This window comes from Microcebus murinus, chromosome 18 (genome assembly GCF_040939455.1).
Source record: "Microcebus murinus isolate Inina chromosome 18, M.murinus_Inina_mat1.0, whole genome shotgun sequence".
In the NCBI taxonomy this organism is placed as follows: Eukaryota; Metazoa; Chordata; class Mammalia; order Primates; family Cheirogaleidae; genus Microcebus; species Microcebus murinus.
In genome coordinates this window covers 6,835,578-6,860,358 of record NC_134121.1, presented here as the reverse complement: position 1 = coordinate 6,860,358, position 24,781 = coordinate 6,835,578, and the positions used below count along the sequence as shown (strand labels likewise).

Here is a 24,781-nt window from a genome sequence, read left to right as displayed (position 1 = left end):
GACATCCTCTCACAGAAAGGCAGTTGTTTCCATGGGCAAGAGATAGCGATGGATTCCTGGGTTGGGTGGCATCTGAAGAAGGCCTTGGGGGCAGGGTCAGTATAATAATTTTGAGTGGGTTGTCAAAAGCTTAAGAGAGAGAGGTCAAAGCTTAAGTGACAGATTTAAGAGTGCCTGGATTACACAAGTGAGTGCTAAATCTGTGTGGTTACAGGAGGTCTCTGTAGCAGAGAAAGGATGTAGCAGAGAAGTTGCCCAAGGACAAAACCTTACACGCAGTTGCTTCTCTTTGTCACAGACCCTGCAGGAGATTTTCCAGACTGAGATGACCATAGAGTCCATTAAGAAGGCCATCAGGGAAAAGACCGCCTTCCTGAAGGTGGCTCAGACGAGACTGGACGAGCGCACGAGGAGGCCGAACATAGAGCTCTGCCGGGACACGGCGCAGCTGCGGTAAAGCGGCGGCGGGCGGGCGCTGGGCTGTCCGGCTCGTCCTCCAGCCCCCCGTGGCTCTGGGCTCCTCCTAGAGGTGCTTCCTGCGACACGCGTCGTGGGGGCAGCCTCCTTTGAAAGTGTTAGCAGTGGGTACGAGTTTCGGTTCGGGGTGATGACAAAGCCCTGGAAAGGGCTGGTGGCGAAGGCCGCACGACCCTGTGACCCTGCTGACAGTTAACACCGCTGACCTGCACACTTAACAAAGGTTGAGGTGTACATTCTGTGCGTATGTCTTACCGGAAATCTTGAAGGAAGGACAGGATCTCGACACCGTGCAATAAAAGTGTCACCAAACACTTGGCTTGTTCGGTGAGGCCAAGGTGGTGCTTGGGGTCCCTTGCCCTCCCTGGCGTCTCTGGCTTCCAGGACACCCTCTGTAAGCAGCACAGGTGGTGGCTTCGTGCCTGTCTCCGGCGGCACTCAATGGGAAAGGGACTTCCCGTCCGACTCCGCGGCCCCGCGCTCGTTCGCTCTCTGTGGTTTCTCCCGGAGGCCGGGTACCCGCTCTTGTCAGTGCCACCACCCCCAGGACCCGCGGAGGCCCCTGCGGGCCGCATTTAAGCTCACTTCAGCGTGTTTTGTTCTCGGTGGAAATCAAACCCAGCCGGTTTTCAAGCACAGCTCCCAGGGACACTCACGGGAGGAGTCTGACGCCGCGCTTTATCTGCTGAGCACTGCGTGCTACCGTTATTTCAACTTGGAAGGTCTCTTTTCGGATGGGCTCCTAAGGAACTGGCCAAGACCCCCGCTAGCCCCTGCCACGTTCCGGCTTCATTTCCAGTTTCCCGATACCTTCCAGTCTGCCTGTTCTGTCTGGGTTTCGTCAGTGCTGTCCTTAGGTCCTGAGACGCCCGTGCAGAAGGGAGCAAGGAGACGCCGCAGGAGCCGAGGGCGTGCGCGAACTCCGCACCCTCTCCTGGCGAGGGCGAGACCGCTCGCCTTGTCTTCTACCTGGTGTCATGATAGAACTCCCTGAGCATCTCGAAGGATTTATCCTAAGGACAAGACTTCTTTGGGCTCCACCAAAGAAACAAGTGGGGGGTTGAAATTATGGATTTCTTGGAGCAGAAGGAAAGGAGGCTCCTTGTAAGGCCAACAGTTATGATAATAATACAGACAATGACAATGATGGTGATAATAAAAGCAGGGGTAATAATAGCTGCTACCATGTCTTGTTTTTTTTGTTTGTTTTTTGTTTTTTCCTGAGACACAGGGTCTCTCTCTGTTGCCCAGACTGGAGTGCAGTGGTGTGATAATAACTCACTGCAGCCTCAAAGTCCTGGGCTTAAGCGATCCTCCTGACTTAGCCTCCCTACTAGCTGGGACTATAGGTGCATACCACCACCATGACGGGCTAATTTTTAACAACTTTTTTTTTTTTGTAGAGATGGGGTCTTTCTATGTTGCCCAGGCTGATCTCAAAACTCTTGGCCTTATAAGCTGTCCTCCTACCTCGGCCTCCCAAAGTGCTGAGATTACAGGCATAAGCCATTGTACTTGGCCATTTCTTGATCTTACTCTGTGCTGGGCTCTGTCCTACACACTTTATAGTGTGTCATATATTTAAGTGAGGAAACTGAGGCAGGAGTGGGTTGAGTGGCTCGGCCTAGGTCACGCCTGGTGTTGAGAGAGAGCCACGGTTTACACCCTTGCTGTCTCACAGCAGAGCTCTCTTCCACCGCACCAACTATCGGCTTCTGCTGTCTTGCATGTTGCGTGACGCTCCCCCACTGCCTGCCGTGTTCCGGGTCCCACTTCACCCCCTCGGGCCCATGTGAGGTGAGTCGGCAGAGTGAGGGCTGCACTCTCCTCTCTCTCACACGGAGCACGAAACCGAGGTTCACAGAGGACATACCATTGCAGAACACCCTGCATGGATAACACACATGCGGTCTGTGTTGGGTGCTATGAAGCATGCTTTAGAATGTTTAAAACGTGGCCTTCATTTCCTGGTTAGCTGCATTTCTCCTAGTGGAGCTGTGGTCTAGGCCATGGCCACATAGAAGGGCACCCAGGCTGCATGTTTCTCAAAGTGGGATCCATAGCACCCCTGTGGAGACCCAGCTCGCCGTTTAGGGCTGGGCCGCGCTCTACTCCAGGCTGGGTGGCCCCTGGGCAGCCAGCCTAGGGTGTCTCTCTGCTTCAGAAGAAGCCAGCAGTGAGCGCACAGCCATTCGGCCCCTTAGGATTAGATGATGAATTGTGATTTTATGCAAATATTATTAGGAGAAGCTGAGTTGACATTTTCGTTCTCCAAAAATTTCTGCAGAGTCATCAAAAGTAGAGATGGGAACGCATAAATTGTTCAGGCTGCCATTAGACAAACAGTGTTGCTTTTTAAACGGGTTTTGAGTAGTGGGCTGACGTGACTTTGGAGTTGTCACACAATGAGGCATTCACAGCTGCTTCTGAGAAGCTGAATGACTTTTACTCTTTTTTTCCCTTTCCTGGCTAAACAGCGTTTGCTTTTCTTGTATTTCCTGTCGACTTCATACTATGTCTATTTCCTCTGCTCCTTTATTGACTTTAGGACAAAACCGACTTTTGTTACTGTCAAGATTTCTTATTAAAATATCCTGTCCAAAAATATTTAGGATTATTATTGGGGGAGGGGATTATTTTCCTTCTTAAAAAGATCATTCTGAATGCAAGCCTTTGGATGCCTAGATTAAGAAAAAATAAAGATCATAAACTCAAGGGAGTGAGAACTGAGAAAAATTGCTGTTTTCCTTTCAAGACTTTTATTTTCATTTAAAATGTTCTAAATGGGTTCTTTCAAAAGTGATTCTAAACATTCTTGGCATCTTTGGTGGCAGGCCAGACCAGCCTCTGCTTTACTTAAATAATGTTGATACTTAAAAAAGAGAAATAACTGTGGTAGCTTTATTTGTATTTGAATGTAAAATGTTTTTCAGTTCTGTAATTCCAAAAAGAAATGAGTAGCTTCAGCAGAATAGCTCTCTGCAACGAGCCAAGAACAAGGAAACTAGGAGCGAAACGTGGCCTTGGGGTTGGTGAAGAATATGTTCCCAATAGCTCAAGTTGAGGGAAGTGTAGTGTGCTCAGCCGTGTTCGTGCAGCGGTGTGGAGGCGAGGGCTCGCACCGCCTGCGCTCTGTGCATCTTGAATTCTTATTTTTAAACATTGATATTTTAACGTGTATATTTTCAAGCACTCCTTCCCAGATAAATTTTCCACCAGACTAGTATTTGGCTGCAAGGAAAGAGACCCATATGTTATCCTGCTCCGTTTCCTACGTCAGGGTTCAGAGTTTCTTCTAAAGCCAGGGAGGGTGGGAGACGAGAGGCAGGCCCGGCGAGATTATAAACAACATGCTGTCAGAAAACTCGTGGCCAGACATCTGCAGCAGCCTCGCCGGAGATCTGTTTCTTTGCTAGTGATATTTTACACCCTGGGATCTTTAAAAGGGGCTTTCTTTTTAATCCAACTTGATCTAAACAACAACCAAAAAATATGCTTTCAGGTGAGTTCTCAGATTCTGTGTTCACGACCCCCAGACCAAGTGAAACTTCAGCACTTAGGTTTTAGTTCCTTCCCTCCCCGCTGGGGGGGAGAAAGCAGCCCAGTTCGCAAGGTGAAAGGAGAGCACAGTGTGGGCATGCTCCAGCTGCCTGGCGTCGCTCCACCGAGCCCGCGGGCGGCTTTACCGGCACCTTCCTCCTCTCCGCCGTCTGCGGCTGGCTTAGGAGCGGATCGCGCTGGGCTCCTTCCTGCCTTTGCTTCCTTTTTATCCGCTCCGGTCTGATTCTTATTCTCGGTAGGTCCTGTGGACTCAGATCTCCGCACTTCCCCACCTCCCAAGACCATTTCCTTCTCCTAGAGCGTGGAAGTTGGCCTTCACACACTTCACATAAGTATGTTTTGCACACCTGCGTTTTTTGTAGGAGGGACTGCGCATGCAGCCCTGAGCGAGGCCGCCTCCGTGGACCCCGCTTCCGTGGGGTTGGTGGTCTGCAGGGCAGACCCGTGAGCCGCAGTCGCAGACGCCGCTGCTACAGAGGGCGTGGTCCTCTTGGAACGCACGGCGATGGGCAGCAGCTAGCCCAGAGTTAAAGGAGGGACTCCTACAGAAGTGTCAGTTCCCTGGGATTGGAGGGCGGCATAAATCAGAGGGATGGCATGCAGGTCAGGAGCACTCTGAGCTGGGGCGACAGCAAGAGTGACAGCCTTGAGGGCAGAGAAGGTGCAAGCACATCTAAGGGTGTTTCTGCAGAGCAGAGAGGGGAGAGAGGGGAGCGCTCACTGGTGCGGGGTGCGGCCCTTTGGGAGACAGGATTTTGTGATTTAGGGATGTAGGGACACGAGGAAGGGGGTGGGGTCAACGATGATCAGAAGGTTTCTGATTCCAACATCTGCAGGGTGATGGCATCATCGCCTGAGACCGGACGCACAGGTGGCCTGGGGTGGCAGTGCCTGCCAGCCTCAGAGCCCTGGGCCGGCCGCTGGCCAGTGTGTCCACTCGCAGGGCTGAGCAAGGAGGCGGGCACAGCGGGCTGGCCCTGAGGAGTTTCCAAGCTGTCTTCATTTGAGCGCTGAGTGCTCCAAGTGAGACGTGGAGACGCCTGCCCTGGTGGTGATGGTGTTGAGCAGGTGGACTCTTCACATAACCCCTGTAAAAGGTCAAGAAGAGTTAAGTCGGTCAAAATTATGTCTACTTTTTGAAAAGTATTTATTTATTTTCTTTCTGGCCTTAAGAATAGTATCTGTTTGTGGTAGAAAATTTAGAAAATCTAGAAAATGAAATAAAAAATAAAGACTTGGATTCTTTCTGCCATCCAGGGATAACCGATGGTAGCATTGTGTTGTATCTGCCACCAGGCACATTGACAAAATTGTGATCCTGCTGCATAGAGAGTTTTAGATCTTGACTTTTTCAACCAACTTTATATTGTGACTTTCTTTTCCCATGGCCAGTTATAAATTCCTTTTAAAAAATATTGCTTGCATAGTATACGTTATCATTAGGCATTAATATTGTTTCCTTTTCTTCTCCCATAATACTACTCAGTAGTAGATGAAGGAATATTACTTTTTATCTTTAGGTCAAATTTTTCATCTTGTTTATTTTTTTCCCTAAAAGTTTTTTTTTGTTTAATTTCATAAGAAGATAGGGATACATTCTGATTATAAAATATATTCCAATAATACGGATCTATATGCAGTACAAAAAGAGAATCTGTTTTCCTGCTGTCTCCTGCCCCCACTCAACCTAAACAACAGTTGACGTTTGATGCCTCCCCTTAAAATCGCTTGCACTTTGACCTTTGGGGAAAGGAGAGCATGAGGGGTTTCGAGTAGAATTCTTATAACGTGCGCCGTCCTGACATTCTGCAAGAGAATATGATTCAGTGATTAAAAAGGAAGGAAATTCTGACACATGCTACAACAGGGACGAACCTTGAGGACATCATGCTAAGTGACATAAGCCAGTCACAAAGGACAAAAGCTATAGGGCTCCCCTTACGTGAGGTTCCTAGAGTAGTTAAGTTCATAGGGACAGGGCATAGAGTGCTGGTTGCCAGGGGCCGGGTGTGGGGGAAATGGGGAGATATTGTTTAATGGGTTCAGAGTCTCCATTTTGCGACATGAAAAGAGTTTTGTGGTGGAGGGTGGCGGTGGCTGCACGACCCTGTGAATGCACTTAATGCCACTGGACTGTCCACGTAAATGGTTAACATGCTAAATTTTAGGTTATGTGTCTGTTACCACCATTAAAAATGCTTATACTAAGAATTCCTTGTTTATCTGAAATTCAGATTGTATTGGGCGTCCTGTATGTTGTCTGGGGACGACAGACAGAAACGCGCTGACGACGGGAGTCCAGTGTGCTGATGCCGACTCCCCAGGTCTTGCTTCTGTCCTTTTGTCACAAGGACCGGAGGGGATGGGGCAGGAAATGGGCCCAGCTCCTCGTTATGGGCACAGAGGCTCCAAATTTCCTTCTTAGCTTCCTGGATAAGCAGACACGGCTTACCAGCACGCGTGCACCTGTGCCGGTGGACGGGGCGGTTCGTCAACCCTCGGGGCTCGTTTCCTAGTCTGTAAACAGCTGCACAGCTCTGTGAAGCTATAGAGTTGCGGTGGTGTAATGATCTTAACACGGTCTGGATATTTTTCTATAATCACGAAATCCTTTTCTATATCCAAGATATCTGTATCCCAATTTGTTCATTGTTACCGTTCTTTTTGTATGTCTGTGTATTTTAATTAACTTCATGCACCCATCATCTGCTGATAAATGAACCCTAAAGTAAAGAAAACTTAGCTTCGCATCACTGGTTAAAACCTGATGCACTTGGAGTTGTGTTTTCCACTGAGCGGGGTCAGGGAGCAGCAGGTGATTAAAGCGGCTGGTGGGGAGTTCCGTGTCCACTGTGAGGGAGTCACTTAGGCTCCTGGGACCTCTTCTGTTACGGGGTAATCATAGTATCTGCTTCACAGTGTTGTCTTGAAGATTAAATGGATGATGTAAGGCACTTAGACTAGTATGTACACATATATGTATGGTAAAGTAGTTAATAAATGAGTTGCTATTATTATTATCATTATTATTGTCTTTTTATAACCTGCCTCCTGTTCTTTCTCCTGAGTGCCGCATGGTCACATCCATTGGAAATTATTGGCCAAATCAGTGGGTAAAAGGAGCCCTAGCTTAAGGGCTCTTTGGGAAGAGAAAGACTTTCTAAATATAAACACAATGGAAGAAGTTGCAAAGGAAAAAGAAAGATTTACTTTAATAAACATTGAAATCTTATATCATAAACAAAATTAAAAAGCAAACAACAAATTAAGGAAAACATTTGCCACAAGCATAACAGACCAAAAAAAAAAAATCAATATGCCCAACATTGAAAGAGCACTAGGCAGAAAATGAAAATAATTGGTAATACCCCAGCAGAAAAATGAGCAAGGACAGGCAGCAGTTCATAGAAGACATGTCAAGTGGCCAAAAGATGTTTAGGAAAGGCCCACTAATAGTGAAAGAAATGAAAATTAAAACAATATAGATTAAAATAATTTGAAAAGGAGATGCCAGATTTTGCCATGAAATATGTTACCTTTTATTCCTTTCTGTCTTACCGAAAAAGATGTGTGATGTTTTTCATCATCACAACACAATTAGAACTGCAACTTAATTCATGGTTTACGTAGCTGATTTCTCATATAATCATTTTAATGTTGTGTTAAGTTTTTGACAACAACAAATATGTTTACTCTGGGACCGGGAGGCATTAGCTTGGGGCACTGCTGGGAGGAGGGACATTGTGCTTTGAGGAGAGCACCATTAACTGCCCCGCACCAGGTTATGTTAACAGGTTGGCCTGAATTCTTTCTAGCTGCTGGAAAAAAGTGGGTGTCCCTCTCTTCCCAACTGTAAAAATAATTTTCAATGATAAATAAATTAAAAAATATCCAGCTAAGTTTTGTTTTGATTTTTTCTATTTTCATTATTTAAAAAATAGCAAACGTTCAAATGTTTTTTCCTCCTCTTAAAATATAATATTAAATATACATATACATAGGCATATACATAAATATATGTGTGTGTGTATAAAAATTTGCTGGTGTCCCGAGAATATGCTTATTTTGCCCTTTGGATTATGAGGTGTAGTTAGGGGACATGGCCCTGGCATGATGCTAGAATCATACACAAGTATTGCTTCCTTTGCTGTATATAGGCGCACATAACCTGTCAGCTGCTGGGGCTGCACGTGCCACCCAGCACAGCAGCTGTATCTCCAATAGGAACTCGGCAACTGCCTGTTCCCTTAGTTCAGCTAGTCACAAGCTGCAGGAGTGTGACCTCTGCTAACCCGCTCCTGCTTATTCCTTCACGCAGCCTTGTGAACGAGGTGTATGAGGTCGATGACACCATCCAGATCCTGCAGCAGCGCCTGAGGGATGCAGAGGACACCTTGCAGTTGCTGGTCCACACCAAGACCACCCTGGAGCATGACCTGTCCGTCAAAGCCAACACCCTGTACATCGACCAGGAGAAGTGCATGAGCATGCGCAAGAGCTTCCCCAACACCCTCCGGCTGGTGGGCTTCTGCTAGGGACCCCACTGAGAGCGGTTTTGAGACTCCTAAGTTAGGGTCGAACCAGGGCACCATCTGAGCATTGGAACAGAGTGCTAATATATTCCCTTATTAAAGGATTGTCTTGATATGAATATACCAACCTCTTGTCTTTGTTTGCCTTTTGTTTGTGCCTGAACCTTAGTTTTTTGCTCTTTACTAGGCATCTGGGTTATGGGAAGGATATAAAGAAATGTAACCAATCTAATAATATAATCAGAAAGCAAAAAAGATGGTGGGTGATATGAATTACTTTGTGTGTGATATGAATGGGCTGGAAAGGAGGACTGCATGTTCTCTTAGCCGGTGGGGAATCAAGCAAGGTGGATTCCCAGCTATGCCTCAGCAGTGGTCCCCAACCTTTTTGGCACCAGGAACCATTTTCATGGTAGACAATTTTTCCATGGAAGGAGGGGCAATGGTTTTGGGATGATTCAAATGCATTACATTTATTGTACACTTTCTTTCTATTATTATTAAATTGTAATATATAAGGAAATAATTATACAACTCACCATAGGTTGAGGACCCCTGCCTTAAAGGATCCACAGTGGGATGGGGAAAAGCCCTTGGGTTTGAGGTGGTTGGGGTAGTTTGAGAAAACACAGAGGTAGAGGACACAGAGTACACTTGGAACAGTAGCAGGCAGATCAGCCCGGCCGACTGCAATGCATGGCGCAGGGTGTATCTGAGGAAATGTAGCAGGCAAGCTGCTTGAGGAGGTGGCCGGGGCACTGTGGTCGCTGCTGATCAGGGAAGGGGCTTGACGAAAGCGATGCTTGAGCAGTGGCAGTCTGAATTGGAGACATCGCAGTGGAGACAGAGAAAAACGTGCGGAACTTATGACAAGTCAGCAGGATTTGGGGCCTCTTTATATATGGCGCAAGGCGTCCAGGCGGACAGAGGTGGGGGTGCTGAAGCGGGGCACTGCTCAAATTCCAGGGGGGTCCTATGGTATCTCAAAGATCACTATTTTTTTAAAAGGACTGTTTTTTGTATTACAAATGAAAAACATTTGCATGCCATAAATTTTGGAAAATAGAGAAAACATACACACAAACTCCTGGAAAAAATCTCAAAATCATTCATTAGCACAACACCCAGAAATAATCACTGAGGTTTGTCAATGTTTCCTCATATATTCTAGCTCTTTTTGCCATGACTATATATAATCTTTATTTACATAGATAGGTAACATGTAATGTTTATATTACAAAGATAAATAAATGTTTATATTTATATACATAATAACATATTTGAGATCATACTGCTGACTTATAACCTTTTTCTCCTATTCAAATATTATACATAGATCTCCATGTCATTATTTACAGCATCATTTTTTAAAACTCTCCTTTCTATCTCCAGACATATAAATGTTGCTTGTGGTTGACAATATAGACAAGCAAAAGAAGAAAATTAAAACCTTCCATATTTATAAATTAGATATTTTGATATCATAGATTTTTATTTCTGTACTTATAAACATATTTTCCTCTCAAAAAATGGAATCATACTGAATATAGTAGCTAGTACTTCTAAAGTACTTATTATGTGTCAGATAAAGTTCTCAGTGCTTCCACTCAATTTTGCTCTTTCCACCTAATAATATATAGTCTTTGCATGTCATGAAACATCACAGCTTCATTTTAATGGCTTTTTAATATTTCATGGTATTGAGGTCTCAGAATTTTCTATAACTGATTTCCCATTATTGGATATTTACATTGTACCTGACACTTCTCTGTCATAAACAATGTAGCCATGATTTAATCTGACTAGCTGAATGTCGGCAAACACCTTTAATATTTTCCTTATGATAAATTCCTAGGATGAAATTGTTAGATTAAAAGTTATGCACATTTTTAAAAAGGCTTTTGCAATATGCTGTCGAATTGCCCTCCCGAAAGGCTGCGTTACTCTCCACTCCCCCCGCTGGTGTCCAAGAGGGCCTGGCTTTCTGCATCTTTGATAACTGTTAGCTTTTTTACCATTGATAATATAAAACGTATGTCTTACTGTTTCAGCATCTCATTGCTTCTTTGGTGACTAGTGATGGAGAACAATTTCCGTTAGATGTTTGTATTTCTTCTGTGAATTGCCTGTTCCTGTTACATACCTGTTTCCACCACCCTGACTGTTAACTTTTTTAAAAAATTCATTTTTTAAGCATTCCCTGTATATTAATCACATGACACTCTGGTTATATATACTGAACTTATCATTCTTTACACATCACTCTTGCCTTTAGATTTTGGCTATGTTTTTTTTAAAGTATAGAAGCAACAAGGTGTAAAAGTTTTCTGTATGATTTATGCCTTTGGAGTTATGCTTATTAAGTTCTTCCTCACCCCAAGATTATTTGTCTGTAATTTCTTCTAATTCTTTTATAATTTATTAAGCTACACTTAGCCATCTGGAATTATTGCGAGATGGCGTAGATAGTATGCTAGCTTTGCATCCTTTGGGTCTGGAAGGTCTGAAATGAGAAGATGAGAGTTCGCAGGGAAGGATTTTCTGTCTTTTCTCTCATATTTCTCACTGCTTGCTCCGCCTTGACCAGCCCATTAACCCCAAACTCCATTTCTCTCTCTCTCTTTTTCTTAAAAGTATTTTAAGACCTCGGTTAGTCAGTTTCACAAGTCATCTCAAACGCCAGAAGGGTGGACGTACAGACAATAAGCTTGTACTCGGGTTATTTCTGTGGTCTCTTTATATCAATTTAGAAATCAAATTGTAGGTTTTGTCATCTTCCCTTTGCTTCTAATGAAAACAAAGATATATAAATGCCACTAAAATATTTAGCAGTTAGAGTAACCAAATGTTGGTAGTGTTAAATTTTAGACAATATCAAGAATAAACTTAAGTTCTACATATGTCTTATTTATGATGTGTTTGGGGGAAAATCTTTCTGACTTTTTCCATGAATTGCAGTTTTTTTTTTTAGGAATATATGCTTACGCGGTCCTTGTACTTAAGCATGTATTCCTGGCATTATGAGACTGTGATGGGAAGAAAATGTAGTTCAGATATAGAAAAAGGCTAGTTTTCTTGTTATTTTGGTAAACTGTGGGCAAGGCTAAATTCCACAAATAAACATCTGGTTTCTAGTCTGAAATGTTGCCTCGACTCTAGGAGGGCAAATATCCTGACGCCCCGTGAGCAGCCTCAGAGAGTGGATCCCGTGTGAGACTCTCAGGACTGCAAATACCAGCACATGACCTGGCTCTATTTATTTAGGCCCAAACTATCTTTAATATCATGTGGCTTTAAGCAGGGCTGCTGGAATGTCAAAGGCTTCCTCTTACCCAAGCATCATCCAGATTTAGAAATGTGTGTAGTTGCCCCCAAATAGCCGAGTCGCCTATAATTTTAGTGATTTCATTTATGTCTCTGGAGAGTGCTGTCATAGACACCTCCCCTGGCACTTTCGAGTCCTGAGTTCATGCTGTGAATAGCTGAAGCGTGGGATCCAATTTTAGGCTATAATTTTTGTTTTGCACCCAGAGCAGGGATGGATTCCTCGTGTTTGTTTGCAGGGCTGACCCGAACACATAGGAGAAGGTGGCACTGCCACTCGTCATTGTGCCCCAGGTCTTCCCTGTCACTCTCCCCCTTCTAGTCCTGGCCCAGACTGTCCCCAGCAGGGCTGGGTTCACCATGGGCTCCGACTGCCAAGACCAGCCTTCTACGCAGAGTGCTCTGATGGTGTCGTCTGGGCCCTACGTTAAGGTATGTGGTCTGGTAAGTATTCATGCATTCATGGGGAGAAGAGACCATGATCTTGTCATCAGGGATAGCAAATCAATTTCTCCTTGGGGGCCAGCACTTCATCACCGGGCGTGCTTATTAATAGTTTGAACGATGAGGTGAGAAGGATCCTGGCGGGTGGCGGGTTGTGGAAGTGGTCCAGGATGGAGAAGTGTCTGCGCACACATTGTCATCCTACTCTTTACACGTTTCTGATACACAGCTCAGATAGATCCTTAGCTTTCAGCATCACAGGGATTCTGTTGTGTGATCCATAGCTCATTCCAGTAGGACCTTGCTATGTGCTACTTCTGCTGAGAACTAAGAGGAGACCATTTCTTTGGCCCACGTTTTCCTTTTAGCAAGGAAAGACCTCCAAAGACATCACCGTGACCCCAAAGCAGCTGAGAGCGCATCATGGTAGAGTGAGGAGGAGGCTGGCTGGGGACAGGGGGTCTTTCACTGCTATTCTAAATGATGTCCTCTTGTGTATGGGCAGGGCTGTGGGAACCATGAAAATAACTATTATTGCTCAATTACTTTCTTTCCTCCCTGTAAGGTCAAGGTTAACTTTAAAGAGACACAATATCTTTGGAATGAGTTTCCAAAGTTCTCACCTTTGGCATTTAGCGCGGCAGTCACTCAGACATAAGGACATTACTGCTACAAAAATGGTGCCCTTCTTGCCTGATAACCTGCTCTTTAGGGTTACCTGCTCATTTTCTGGTAATGCAAATCTTTATATATGTTGGGGGCTGTCCACTCATTTGCAGCAAGCCAGGTGTCTTCATCCTCCAAGCCCAGCCCGCTCCTGTGTGTAGCAAAGGCAGAGGCTTTTTACGAGAGACAAGGCCACCTGGGAGGACAGTGATGGGCCAGGGCCCCGGGAAGACCCGAGAACACCACACATACCACAGTCTGAGAGACCAAAGCACTGACGCGTTGTGATCGTGCTAGGCGGGTGACCAACTTTCCCAGTTCCCTAAGGTAGATGTTACAGATGTTGGTCAAGAACTTGAGAGAAAACAACCATGCCTCCAAATATGCATGTCCTTTTGAAGTCTGCCCTCCTCGAATATTGGCTGACTCTGTGGTCATTGGCACCAACAAGACGCAGTGGAAACAACACTGTGCCAATTCTAGGCCTAAGCCGTAAGAAGGCCTGGCAGCTTCTGCTTTTGGAAGGTAGCTGCCATAGACGAAGTTTGACTGCACTGAGACCGCCATGCTGGGAGGAAGCCCAAGCAGCCACTTGGAGAGGTTCATGTGGAGCAGAGCTGAGTTCCCAGCCAACAGCGCTAGGTGAGCTCTCAGGCTGGGCCAGCACCAACTGGCAGCCACGTGAGCAAGACCACTTGGGATCTTCCCACTCTCCTGGGGCCTCGGCTGACACCATATGAGCAGAAGAACTGCCCAATCAACCCACAGAGTCACTAGAAATAATAGATTATTATCTTGAACTACTAAGTTTTGGGGTGATTTGTTATGCAACGATAGAAAGCCAAAACCAATTTTCACTGGCATCTCAGACATAAAATACTCAGAGAGGAAGGGAGTCTAACATTTACTGAACAATTATTATGTTCCCATCATATAACAATCTCACGAGATAATTATTGCCACTCTGCAAATGGAGAGACTGAGGCACACAGAGGTAAAGGAATCCCAGAGAGGTCAAGCAATGAGCCAAGAACTACTCAGATAGAATGATGTGTATGGAGATGGCAGTCCCCTTGGCTGACACTGGGATGTGAGCTCTCGGCTACTATCCTGTACTGTTAGTTGGTCTCCAAGAGAAGGGTATGCTCAAACAGGGGTTTTCCTTCTGAGCAACCACAGCAAAAATGTGCAAAACAATTGTATTGCTGGAGTTAGAACTGGGGACAGAGGCATTGAAGAAACTTTTAATTTTGGCAAATGTGTCTAAAATTAAAATATGAATGGGTCATTGATTTTATTTCGAGATCGATATATATAATGACAATGATAGCCAACTCTTCCTGAGCAGAATTTTGCTTATATTATCTCATCAACACAGTTAAGATACATAAACTTAATTATTTATATTCTAAAAGTGAGAAAATTGACACTTAAAGAAGGAAAAGAACCCTAAAAAGAGAAGGAATATAACCTAAAGTCAAACCACTAGCTAGTTTCAGAGTCAGGAGTTGAACTCAGATAGGCTTAGTTCTAAAAGTCATTGCTACATTACCGAATTGCTTCCTTCTAAGCTGTATAGAATGAATTAAACATCCTCAAAAGTCACAATTTTTTAAAGAAAATTATTTTAAAACATGTGCGTTATTTCTCCCAGCAGATATTCATAATGGTGTAATATGTTAAATAATATCATCAGTATAATTTATTATAGTATTGCAAAGTCTTATCTCTAAACTTATTTGATTCTATCTTTAAGTAGAATTTAAGGATAACAGCTGATTATATCTTTACTCTCTTTTTTTTCCCCATAGAATAAAAAAAAAATCCCTGACAATTTTACAAAAGATTCTCAATTCTGAAAGCCAAGTAATTGTAACTCCTCCACCTTCTCCTGCCAGCTTGTTGGCAATACCTGCTGAAATAGGAGACTGTGGGGGTGACCTGCAGGTGCCTGAGTTCGTGGCAGCACAACTCTCCTATAGAGCATTCAGGCTCAAATGGGAAGTGACTGTGTGTAGGAACCACTTACACCGGCATTTTGACTCTAGTTCACTAGAAGAGGTTCTTTCCCGTATGCGTGCCTCTTGAGTTGTCATCGGAGCCAGGGTCAGAGCTACAGAAATATCAACAGCGGACTCCCTCTAGAGAGAAAGCATTATTCAGAACCAGGTCCTTCCCTTTCTTACCTTGGTCTGGGTTTTCTTCAATCTCATCATGTGGATTTAAAAATCCTCAGCTCCCAACATATGTCTTGGCCCGTACCGAGACCAGGAAACACAGCAACACAGAAACAGAATGCGTCCCGAGCACCGTGGAGTGGCCGTGCCAGGATGTGCAGAAAAGAGTCAACTGATGAAACACGGAGGTGAGGCGTCAACAGAGAGCCCAAAGTCACAGACACAGGGAGAGCCATCAGGTGAGCAGAGAGTCACTTTAATTCTGCTGGGTTGGTATTCCGGATGAAGGAGTGTCTTCACTGAGGATGGGAATTTTGAGAGGTGCTTAGTGTTCAGCCTGCAGGAAGGGGAGGATAATGGTTACGTCCCAGGGCAGGCAAAGCTCAAAGGCTCAGGAATGACAGACCCACCAGAGGTGAAATAACCACCGTCTCTACTGACCCGTCTCTTGACAGAGAGCAGAATCTCTCTCTAGACTGGAAAGAAAGGCTCAGAGAGTGTGGGTGGCTTCTAGGGCCACTGCAGACCTGCAGAGACAGACTCATGCTGGCCTTCGGGAATCACCCCCAAGGCCACCTTGCTAAACTTGGCCGCCAAGGAATCAGTTTTTCTATCAGGACCAGGAACCTTCCTGTTGAGGTACGAAGCTCCCACAATAGCTACCAGATCCACACCTGTGACACTTCTAATGGGCTCAAAAAGCCACCTCTGCTAGATCAGGAAGTAGCCACAGCCACTGAGCCCAGGAATGTGGCCTCGTCATCCACAGGAGTGACATTCAAACCTCACACCTTCCTTCCTTCCCGTAAAGCTCAGTTCCGAATCCAAGCCCTGCACAAGTACAACCTAATTAGTGAAACCTAAATTGCATCCAGAATCTGAGCTGACGGCAGTCTGGGAAACATGATTTTTAAGGCTCCACGCTTCTGTGGTGCAGTCGGGCATTCTTTCAGGAAGCTTGAGTAGACATCGAGGTAGCCAAGCTGCATCTGCTCCACTGGACTGTGCAAAGGTGGCACAATCCACCTTTGGCAAGAGAGTGTTTGGTAAACCAAGTGACCACGGTCAGGAGTCTGGACTTGTGTTTGGAGAGAGCTCACCGAAATTTGTAATGGTTCTGAATTAATGCAATTGTTAAAGAAAAAGAGATGATTGGTTTTATTACTTAGAAGGGAAATCACTTACTTACACCTTGTTAGACATCTGAGAAATAATGCTTTGCATTTTTTTCACTTAAAACTTTCACATCACACTCATCCGAGAGTCTCAGCTTTATAAGGTGATTATTGGTAGAAGTGTTTTCCTTTCTTTGCAGAAGAGAAATTTGAGCCACGGAGGCCACTGGGCTATCCCTCAATTAGCTGTTTGATATGTTTTACAGTCTACTTAAGTGAGAAGTGTTTTGAAGAAAGATAAATGATGGTTTCCATGAGAAAGAACTTTAGCATGAATCAGGCTAAGATAAATCTATCTGTAAAATACAAAATGATTCTTAGGTGGAGGAACTCAGTGGCATAACGTGGACGTGAGGCAGTCCTCTGATGGGTTGCTCCGCACGCAGAGCAGAAGCCGTGACCAGGACAAGAACTGAGGACAGTGCTGCCGTATCAGTGAAACTCTGCCACCGGGAATTGACTGTGCTAGTCATCAGTGCTGCACATCTCATTATTTCCAGCACTTCACCTCCTCGGTCCCTTGTGGGTGAGTGGATCCCCGGGACTGAGCGGAAGGGATGTGAGTCACTTCAGGCTTGCGTGTTGAATTGTCAGCATGAGACCTTCCAAAATTCTCTTCCTTTTGACATGACAATCAGGAACCTTTGAGATATTCCCTGAGAGAATACAATACACAGAACTTACTTGCTGACTCACCGTGGCCACGCAACATAAGTAAGAAGTGGATCTGTGTAGTTTTAAGGCACTGACACTTTGGGGTTGTTTGTTACTGCGACCTAATCTACCCACGAATCGCCAAGAAATGGCTGAGTGCAGGGACTACATGGTGAATGGTCATTTTCCACTGGGAAATTCAGACTCCTGACTTGCCCAGAATGCAGGCAGGAGGGCTGGCCTGGCAATTGAGCACGTGACCACTCCATCCCTAGAAATAGCAGGCTAAGACGGAATCTTTTGCACTTATTTAGGGAATAGGACAAGGCCAGGCTTCCAAGGACAGAACAGCCGGCCCAGAGGTACGGGTGTTTCCAAGTCTATGAGAGCCAAAACAGCCCACGGCACGTTAGTGTCAATATTCTTAAAGGCTACGGAGCAGGGATGGGAAACTCAAATGCCCGTGGCGCCAATGAGGAGACATAAATAAAGGTTATTTAACTTTTCTGGGATAACTCTACTGTAATAAAACAGCAGTCCAATCATGAGGACAAGCGGTAGCTGAATTCGGCTTCTGTGTTGGAGACAGTAGAGAGTGTGTGCTGGAGCAGGCAGGCCAGGCGAGTGTGCCGGGCTGGAGAGTGTGCCGGGCTGGAGAGTGTGCCGGGATTGGAGAGTGTGCCGGGCTGGAGAGTGTGCCGGGATTGGAGAGTGTGCCGGGCTGGAGAGTGTGCCGGGCTGGAGAGTGTGCCGGGCTGGAGAGTGTGCCGGGCTGGAGAGTGTGCCGGGATTGGAGAGTGTGCTGGGCCTGGAGAGTGTGCCGGGATTGGAGAGTGTGCCGGGCTGGAGAGTGTGCCGGGCTGGAGAATGTGCCGGGCTGGAGAGTGTGCCGGGATTGGAGAGTGTGCCGGGCTGGAGAGTGTGCCGGGCTGGAGAATGTGCCGGGCTGGAGAGTGTGCCGGGATTGGAGAGTGTGCTGGGCCTGGAGAGTGTGCCGGGATTGGAGAGTGTGCCGGGCTGGAGAGTGTGCCGGGCTGGAGAATGTGCCGGGATTGGAGAGTGTGCCGGGCTGGAGAGTGTGCCGGGATTGGAGAGTGTGCTGGGCCTGGAGAGTGTGCCGGGCTGGAGAGTGTGCCGGGCTGGAGAGTGTGCCGGGCTGGAGAGTGTGCTGGGCCTGGAGAGTTTGCTGGGATTGGAGAGTGTGCCGGGATTGGAGAGTGTGCCGGGCTGGAGAGTGTGCCGGGATTGGAGAGTGTGCCGGGCTGGAGAGTGTGCCGGGCTGGAGAGTGTGCCGGGCTGGAGAGTGTGCCGGGATTGGAGAGTGTGCCGGGCTGGAGAGTGTGCCGGGCTGGAGAGTGTGCCGGGCTGGAGAGTGTGCCGGGACTGGAGAGTGTGCCGGGATTGGAGAGTGTGCCGGGCCTGGAGAGTGTGCCGGGATTGGAGAGTGTGCCGGGCTGGAGAGTGTGCTGGGATTGGAGAGTGTGCCGGGATTGGAGAGTGTGCAGGGATGGAGAGTGTGCCGGGATTGGAGAGTGTGCCGGGCTGGAGAGTGTGCCGGGCCTGGAGAGTGTGCCGGGATTGGAGAGTGTGCCGGGCTGGAGAGTGTGCTGGGATTGGAGAGTGTGCTGGGATTGGAGAGTGTGCCGGGATTGGAGAGTGTGCCGGGATTGGAGAGTGTGCAGGGCTGGAGAGTGTGCCGGGCTGGAGAGTGTGCCGGGCGGGAGAGTGTGCCGGGATTGGAGAGTGTGCCGGGCTGGAGAGTGTGCCCGGACCGGCAAGCAACCCTATTCTCTGGCCGCTTGCTGCCGTGCGCGAATGTGCCGGTGTGGCCGCAGCCTCTGCGCCCTGCTGTTGGCATTATCTGGCCCTGGTAAGAGTAGGAGGCTCTCACGGGGGGAGATGGGAGAAGGCAAGACTGAAATAACACTATGGTATCGTAGATGCTTATTTTACAAAGCAACTTGACAGTGAGGGTGATGGTTGGGGTGGGGATCCCCATGTAGTCCTGGGGCTTAGGTTGATTATATTCATATTTTAAATTTTAGCATCGATGGCTACATTTGGGCCAGAGACAAAATGAGCTCCAAAATGCCAGAATGTACCAGCTGGGACAGGTAGTATGATATAATTTTAATTTATGGCACTAGTCTACCGTGCTGTAGAAAATGGGAGAATGTATCATTTAGGAGGAACCAAAACCTATAAAAGTAACTCTAAAATTATATAGTATTAGACAGGTGTGATGCTGCGTGCCTGTAGTTCCAGCTACTCGGGAGGCTGAGGCTGGAGGATCACTTGAGCCCAGGAGTTTGAGGTTGCTGTGAGCTAGGCTGACGCCACGGCACTCTAGCCCAGGTGGTAGAGTGAGACTCTGTTTCAAAAAAAAAAAGTATATGGTTGTTATAAATCAAGAAATATGACCTAATCCATGGTATAATGCACGTACATTCATGTTTACACAAGCAGTATGTAGTGTAATTTAATTCTACTTATAAAAAGTAAAAGAAGCTTGAAACTCTCTAATGCTAAACTTGAGAAGCACAGTGAGCCAAAGGCATGGGCTACACGTGGTAGCCGAATAACTATGTACAAATACCAAACTGGTAATTGTGGAGGACTTGGTGGCACAGTCTTGTGACTCTTTGCCTTTGCATGATTTTACAGAAGACTGCTTGGCTGAAGTGTAATTTGAAGATGAAGAATCATCGAGTAAAACTTTGAACACCAGATTGGTATTAGTGAAACCCTTTGACTCAGTAAAGAGCTCAGAACAACTAGAGAATTAAACTTGTCAACAAAATCAATCCAATGATGAAAAGCTTGGTAAAGTCAGTTATGTGGCTGATATAATGATATAATCAAGGTAGCTTTTATTTTTACCATAAAAACCATATATATATATATATATGTGTGTGTGTGTGTGTGTGTGTGTGTGTATGTATTTTCTTTTTTTTGGCTAGGGCACCCTAGTTTTTAAGGATTTGAGTTTTCCTTTTTCTTTATGGTCAGGACAATGAAACAAATTAAACAAATATTTTATATTTTAACATTGTTTAAAATTCTATGACAACATAAAATAACATTATCCTTTTAAAATGATGCAGCATTACAGATGAGGCCAAATTCTCTTTTGACCTCCAGCCCCCATCACAGCCTCTTTCTCCCCAGAGTAAATCCTGTTATCAGTTGGGTGAGACGTGCTCATGTTTTTATTAATAGTTGTGAAGACAGCTCAGTTTGATCTTTTGGAAGCCATTGCTATGTCCTTCAAAGCAGAGGTTAAAACCCCACAGGACTTTGAAGACTATGCAAATGAAGTGCTCTATGTAATCAATAAAACTCCCTAAACAACACATAAGCACGTCAAATCCAGTGGCAAGTGAGAAGAGTGCCGTGGGAAGAATGCAGCAGGAGTAGCAGGGTGGCCCAGCCAGCCAGAAACAGGCCCACACGCGTGCTTTGCCCGGCTCCCTGCTCTCGCTGGTTGAGTCGGGGGGCGTCCTGAGTGACAATGTGCTGGGAGGCAGATGTGGACTGGGAATTAATTGTGGCATGTTCTCCTCCAGCCATCTTCTTCCTGTCCCTGCCAGCCAATGGTGCGAAGGAAGATATGGCATCAGGAAAATTGCAACTCCTCCAATTATTGACTCAATAAGCACATTTTTATTGAGTGCCTTCTGTGTGCAAGTGCCATATCGGACTCTAGAGATTAGTATGATGAACAAAATAGAAATGGTCTCTGCCTTTGTGCAGCGTATACTGAGTGGATTAGATTGGCATTAATCAAACAATTACACAAAGAACTAAGCTAATTATGAGGATTTATTAAAAAAAAAAGGAACTGGGCCTTGGGAAGCTTTCTTGAAGTTGTGACATTTAAGCCTTTCTTTGGAAGGTAAGACATCAACATGTCACGTGGAGGCAGCGGGACAGACCCCCCAGAGTCAGCTTTTGGTCGTGAGCCCCGGGCAGGTGTACGGGCCCCGCACTCGGAAGGGCCAGTGCTTGCTGTAATGTTCTACTGTTACCATCTCGAAATTCTGACTGAGTTTTGAACAGAGAGCCCTGCACTTTCATTTTGCACTGGGCCTCAAATTATATTTTGGAATCACTGCATGTCTTTAGCTTACCATTAGAGGCTCCTACAAGGTAGGGCTACTTTTCCATGGTAATTTTTCCCTCTTCCTTCCTATCCTTCAGTGAGCCCAGTGATTTGATGAGGTTTTCAGCTGTTTGTCTGAATCTCCACTAATCTAATTCCGCAGGCACTGGATGCGTCCCGGAGACACTTGCTGTCTCCTTTGCTTAATGCAGGCGTGTTTCTGTTGTCTGTGTAGCTTCTGTTCTAGGCATTTCCCAGAAATACTATTTTATGACGTATGGGTAGATGTTCCACCCTTCCAGTGGTGCTTGCTCACCAGTACTGTCCAGCAGAACTTTCTGCAGTGGTGGAAATGTCCTGTATCTTCTCGGTCCCACACGGTAGCCACCAGCCACATGTGGCTATTGAACACTGATCAGAGCCCAGCACAAAACACGGAGCACTAAATCTCAGCACGGTTATGTTGTTGTTCAATGTCCGTAAGCCAGGATAGGGCAAATCCAGACAGAAACCCAGAAATGCTGGCACTTAGTGACATTTTCTCTATACTAGGAATGGACGGTCTCATAAAACCATCTACTTGCAAAGCTTTGTGGAAGCCCTATAAGAGTGACAGGTATTTTGGAGATGTCAACAAATACAATAGCTCCATTGGGCCAACAAGGCATGAGCAACAGGGAAAGAAGAGGAAATCACTTTGTTGACCTTCAAGAGTGAAGAAAAAAGAGAGTCCCGGTGTTGGCCTCCAAGGGCACTGAGGAAGGAAGGGAGGGTCCCCTCGGTCACCTCTGGAGTCCCGAGGTGGTGCCACTACTGTTATGTGACCTGAGTCACACTCTGCCTCTGTGCTCGACAACCAAGGCTCTAGGCCACTGGAGGGTCTTCCGCATGTGACACACACGGGCTACTTGTGGTCAATTCCACTTGTGCCACCCTAAGGCCTTTGGGTTTGGTGACAGTGAAACTAAGTGACTTGTTCAAGCCCGCACGGCTACTGAGAGACAAAGTCCAGACTGAAATCCAAATTCTGAGGCCCGAGTATAGGTTAGGGCCGCCGTGGGTCCAGATGCTGCCAACAGCGTCCGCGCACTGACTCTGGGGTTCTCGAGGATCAAGTTAGAAGCTGGGCTTCATCCAGCCGGCAGCAGGAAGCCAGGGCAGCCCTCAGTGACTTCTCGGTGGAGGCTACTTAGGAAGTGGGAAGAGGCTAGCGGACGGAGGTGGTGGGTGGAAAGGAGAGAAATCGTGTTGTACAGAATCTGTAACTTAGGGGCCCCTTTCTCTCACACCCAGAAGATGTCTCGGAGGAGTGGGGACGAAGGGGACACTGGGATGTCAGGGAGAGGAGCCATCCTGGGAGCCGCAGGAAGGCGAGCAGTGCGTTTCGGCAGGGAAGCCGTTGAGGACGGTAGACGCCGCTGAGCAAAGCTCGGCTGGTGCCTGGGGACGCAGGCCGGGAGCCAGACACCCTCGCGCTCTTGGCGTTCGCGAGAGAGTGAGGGTAAGTGACTTGTGCAGGACCAGCGGGTCGCATCGGGAAGGGAAGACTGTACAGAGAGCACACGCACAGGAAGAGAGGGAGAGAGGCGGGCACCGGAGGAGGCGCGGCGGCCAGGCGGAGGCGCGGAGGCCAGGCGGAGGCGCGGCGGCCAGGCGGAGGCGCGGAGGCCAGGCGGAGGCGCGGAGGCCAGGCGGAGGCGCGGAGACTCTACCGAGGTGCAAGGCTAGGGAAGGGGCCGGGAGCTGACCAGCAGAAGTCGTCTTGAAGGACACCAGGGAGGTCACTGATAACCTTTGACAGTTTTCTTTGGGGAGCACTGTGTAGCCAGATAACAAAGGAATTTAAGAGGAAGAGAGTATGTTCCCCGAGTAGCAGGGGCGGACTGGCAGTGACAGGAAGGAGAGGAAAACAACCACCGGGAAGACACGATGAAGTCAATGCAAGTTGCTTCAGCACAAAGAAAACTGTTCACGTTTATAAGCATGGAGTGAGAAATTGAATATATTAGTAGAATCATATTGCCTGCATTATCTTCTAGTGATGGATGAAATACTTCATAAAACTTTAAAGTTATTTTTAAGATAAGGCTGCTCTCATTATCCTTAACAAATACTTTTATCCATTCTTACTTGATGATTATTCCACAAGCAGTATTTTCAAGCTATAGTGATTATAACTGGGATAGGCAGACAGATCAATAAAACAGAAAGTCCAAAAATAGGCCCACACATATTTATAGAGCCAATAAAATCAATGGTTCCTAACAGTGAGAGGAAGGATGGATTGTCCAACGATTGGCTAAAAAAAAAGAAATATAGATTGTAATTTCATGTGATATGCTACCATAAGTTCTAGGTTAATACAGGTCTTAAAAAAGAAGCCATGAATGTATCAAAAGAAAATGTAAGCAAATTTAATAATAATTTAAACATATTGAAAGCATAGAATCCTAACTCATAGTCAAGGTTCATTGAAACTGGAAACAAATTCTAGATGTCTCTGTCAGAAATCATATGATGAAGAATTGAAGAGCTTGTGGTGAGAAACTGTACTCTTTGCATCCATTTGAACATCCGGGAGTACAATAAGAGCAGATTAAACTCAAAAGCTGAGAGGTAGCAATGAATGGTTCCTAATATGCTTTTTGGTTGAATTGAGCTTTGGAATGTTTCAAATTCCATGGTGCTGTTTGGTAACAGTTTTGAAGTACTGTCTACCCAACAACATGTCATCAATCTCTTCCTCTAGTAATTGAAGAAAAATCATCAAATGTGTGGAAGAAATTGAATTCTTAGTGGTTAAGTCACTCAAGAGATGAAGCTTAGCATCTATCTCTTTAAGAATCCTCATAGATGGCCAACTACGTAGCTAAGGTAGTCCATGTACCACGTGGGCAAATCACTTGGCATTGCTTAAATGGCCTTAATTATTCCAGGTTCCATATAGCAATGCTTTAAAGAAAAAAACCTCATTCCTAATTTCAAATGCTCCTTTTATCCAATGTGATATGCATGGGAAGTAAAATCTTATCCTCCTGCCATGCTTTCATACTGTGTGCTGAAGAAACATGCACCAAATTGGCACCATTTGACTTTAATTTCCAATTTGAGTGTATTCCTTCATTATTGCATCACAATTAATAAGCATAATGTTGAATATCAAGTAGTGAGAAGACTGACATTGAGGAGCAACTTCTTTTATTTCCATGGCATCTCCCTTCCTCAATGCCTACTTAGCTAGTTTCTGTGTATCATGATTCCGGCTCACATTTTCCAGTCCTCACAATGACTCCCACAATAATTGTCAACTAACATGAACACCTCTCCTTTTATAACAGAAATTTCCAATGGGAAAATGTCACCAGCCACTATGTCCTTGGATATATATCACTCTTATTCCAAGAGTGAGTTCAAAAGTTGCTATATCCGTGGTTTTATCCCACCTCACACCAAAAACAAACACAAGCCCTACCACCATCTCCATGTGCTCATAAGGTAGCTCATTATGTGCTATATGCATGCACTTTGTATGCTATCAATACTCTGCATCACCCAACATTTAAAGACTTCCATCTGTGACTGTGTGTCACTCAGCATGGCCTAAGTTATGCTGCAGTAACAGATGACCTCCAAATCTTATCCAGCCAAGTTCATGTCAGCTGAAGGCTC

The 24,781-nt window shown here is 45.9% G+C and overlaps 1 protein-coding gene across 2 annotated transcripts in view; it reads left to right on the top strand.

Annotated features, from left to right (window-relative positions):
• The window catches only part of TEKT3 (tektin 3), a 32,915-nt gene extending 24,220 nt beyond the window's left edge, over positions 1-8,695 (top strand). For both annotated transcript variants that reach the window (XM_012747998.3, XM_012747997.3), the window contains exons 7-8: positions 299-453; positions 8,357-8,695. In XM_012747998.3, the coding sequence (XP_012603452.1) occupies positions 299-453; positions 8,357-8,573 (372 nt within the window). In that variant the 3' untranslated portion in view covers positions 8,574-8,695. The remainder of the gene's footprint in view (positions 1-298; positions 454-8,356) is intronic.
• The last annotated feature ends 16,086 nt before the right edge of the window (positions 8,696-24,781 follow it).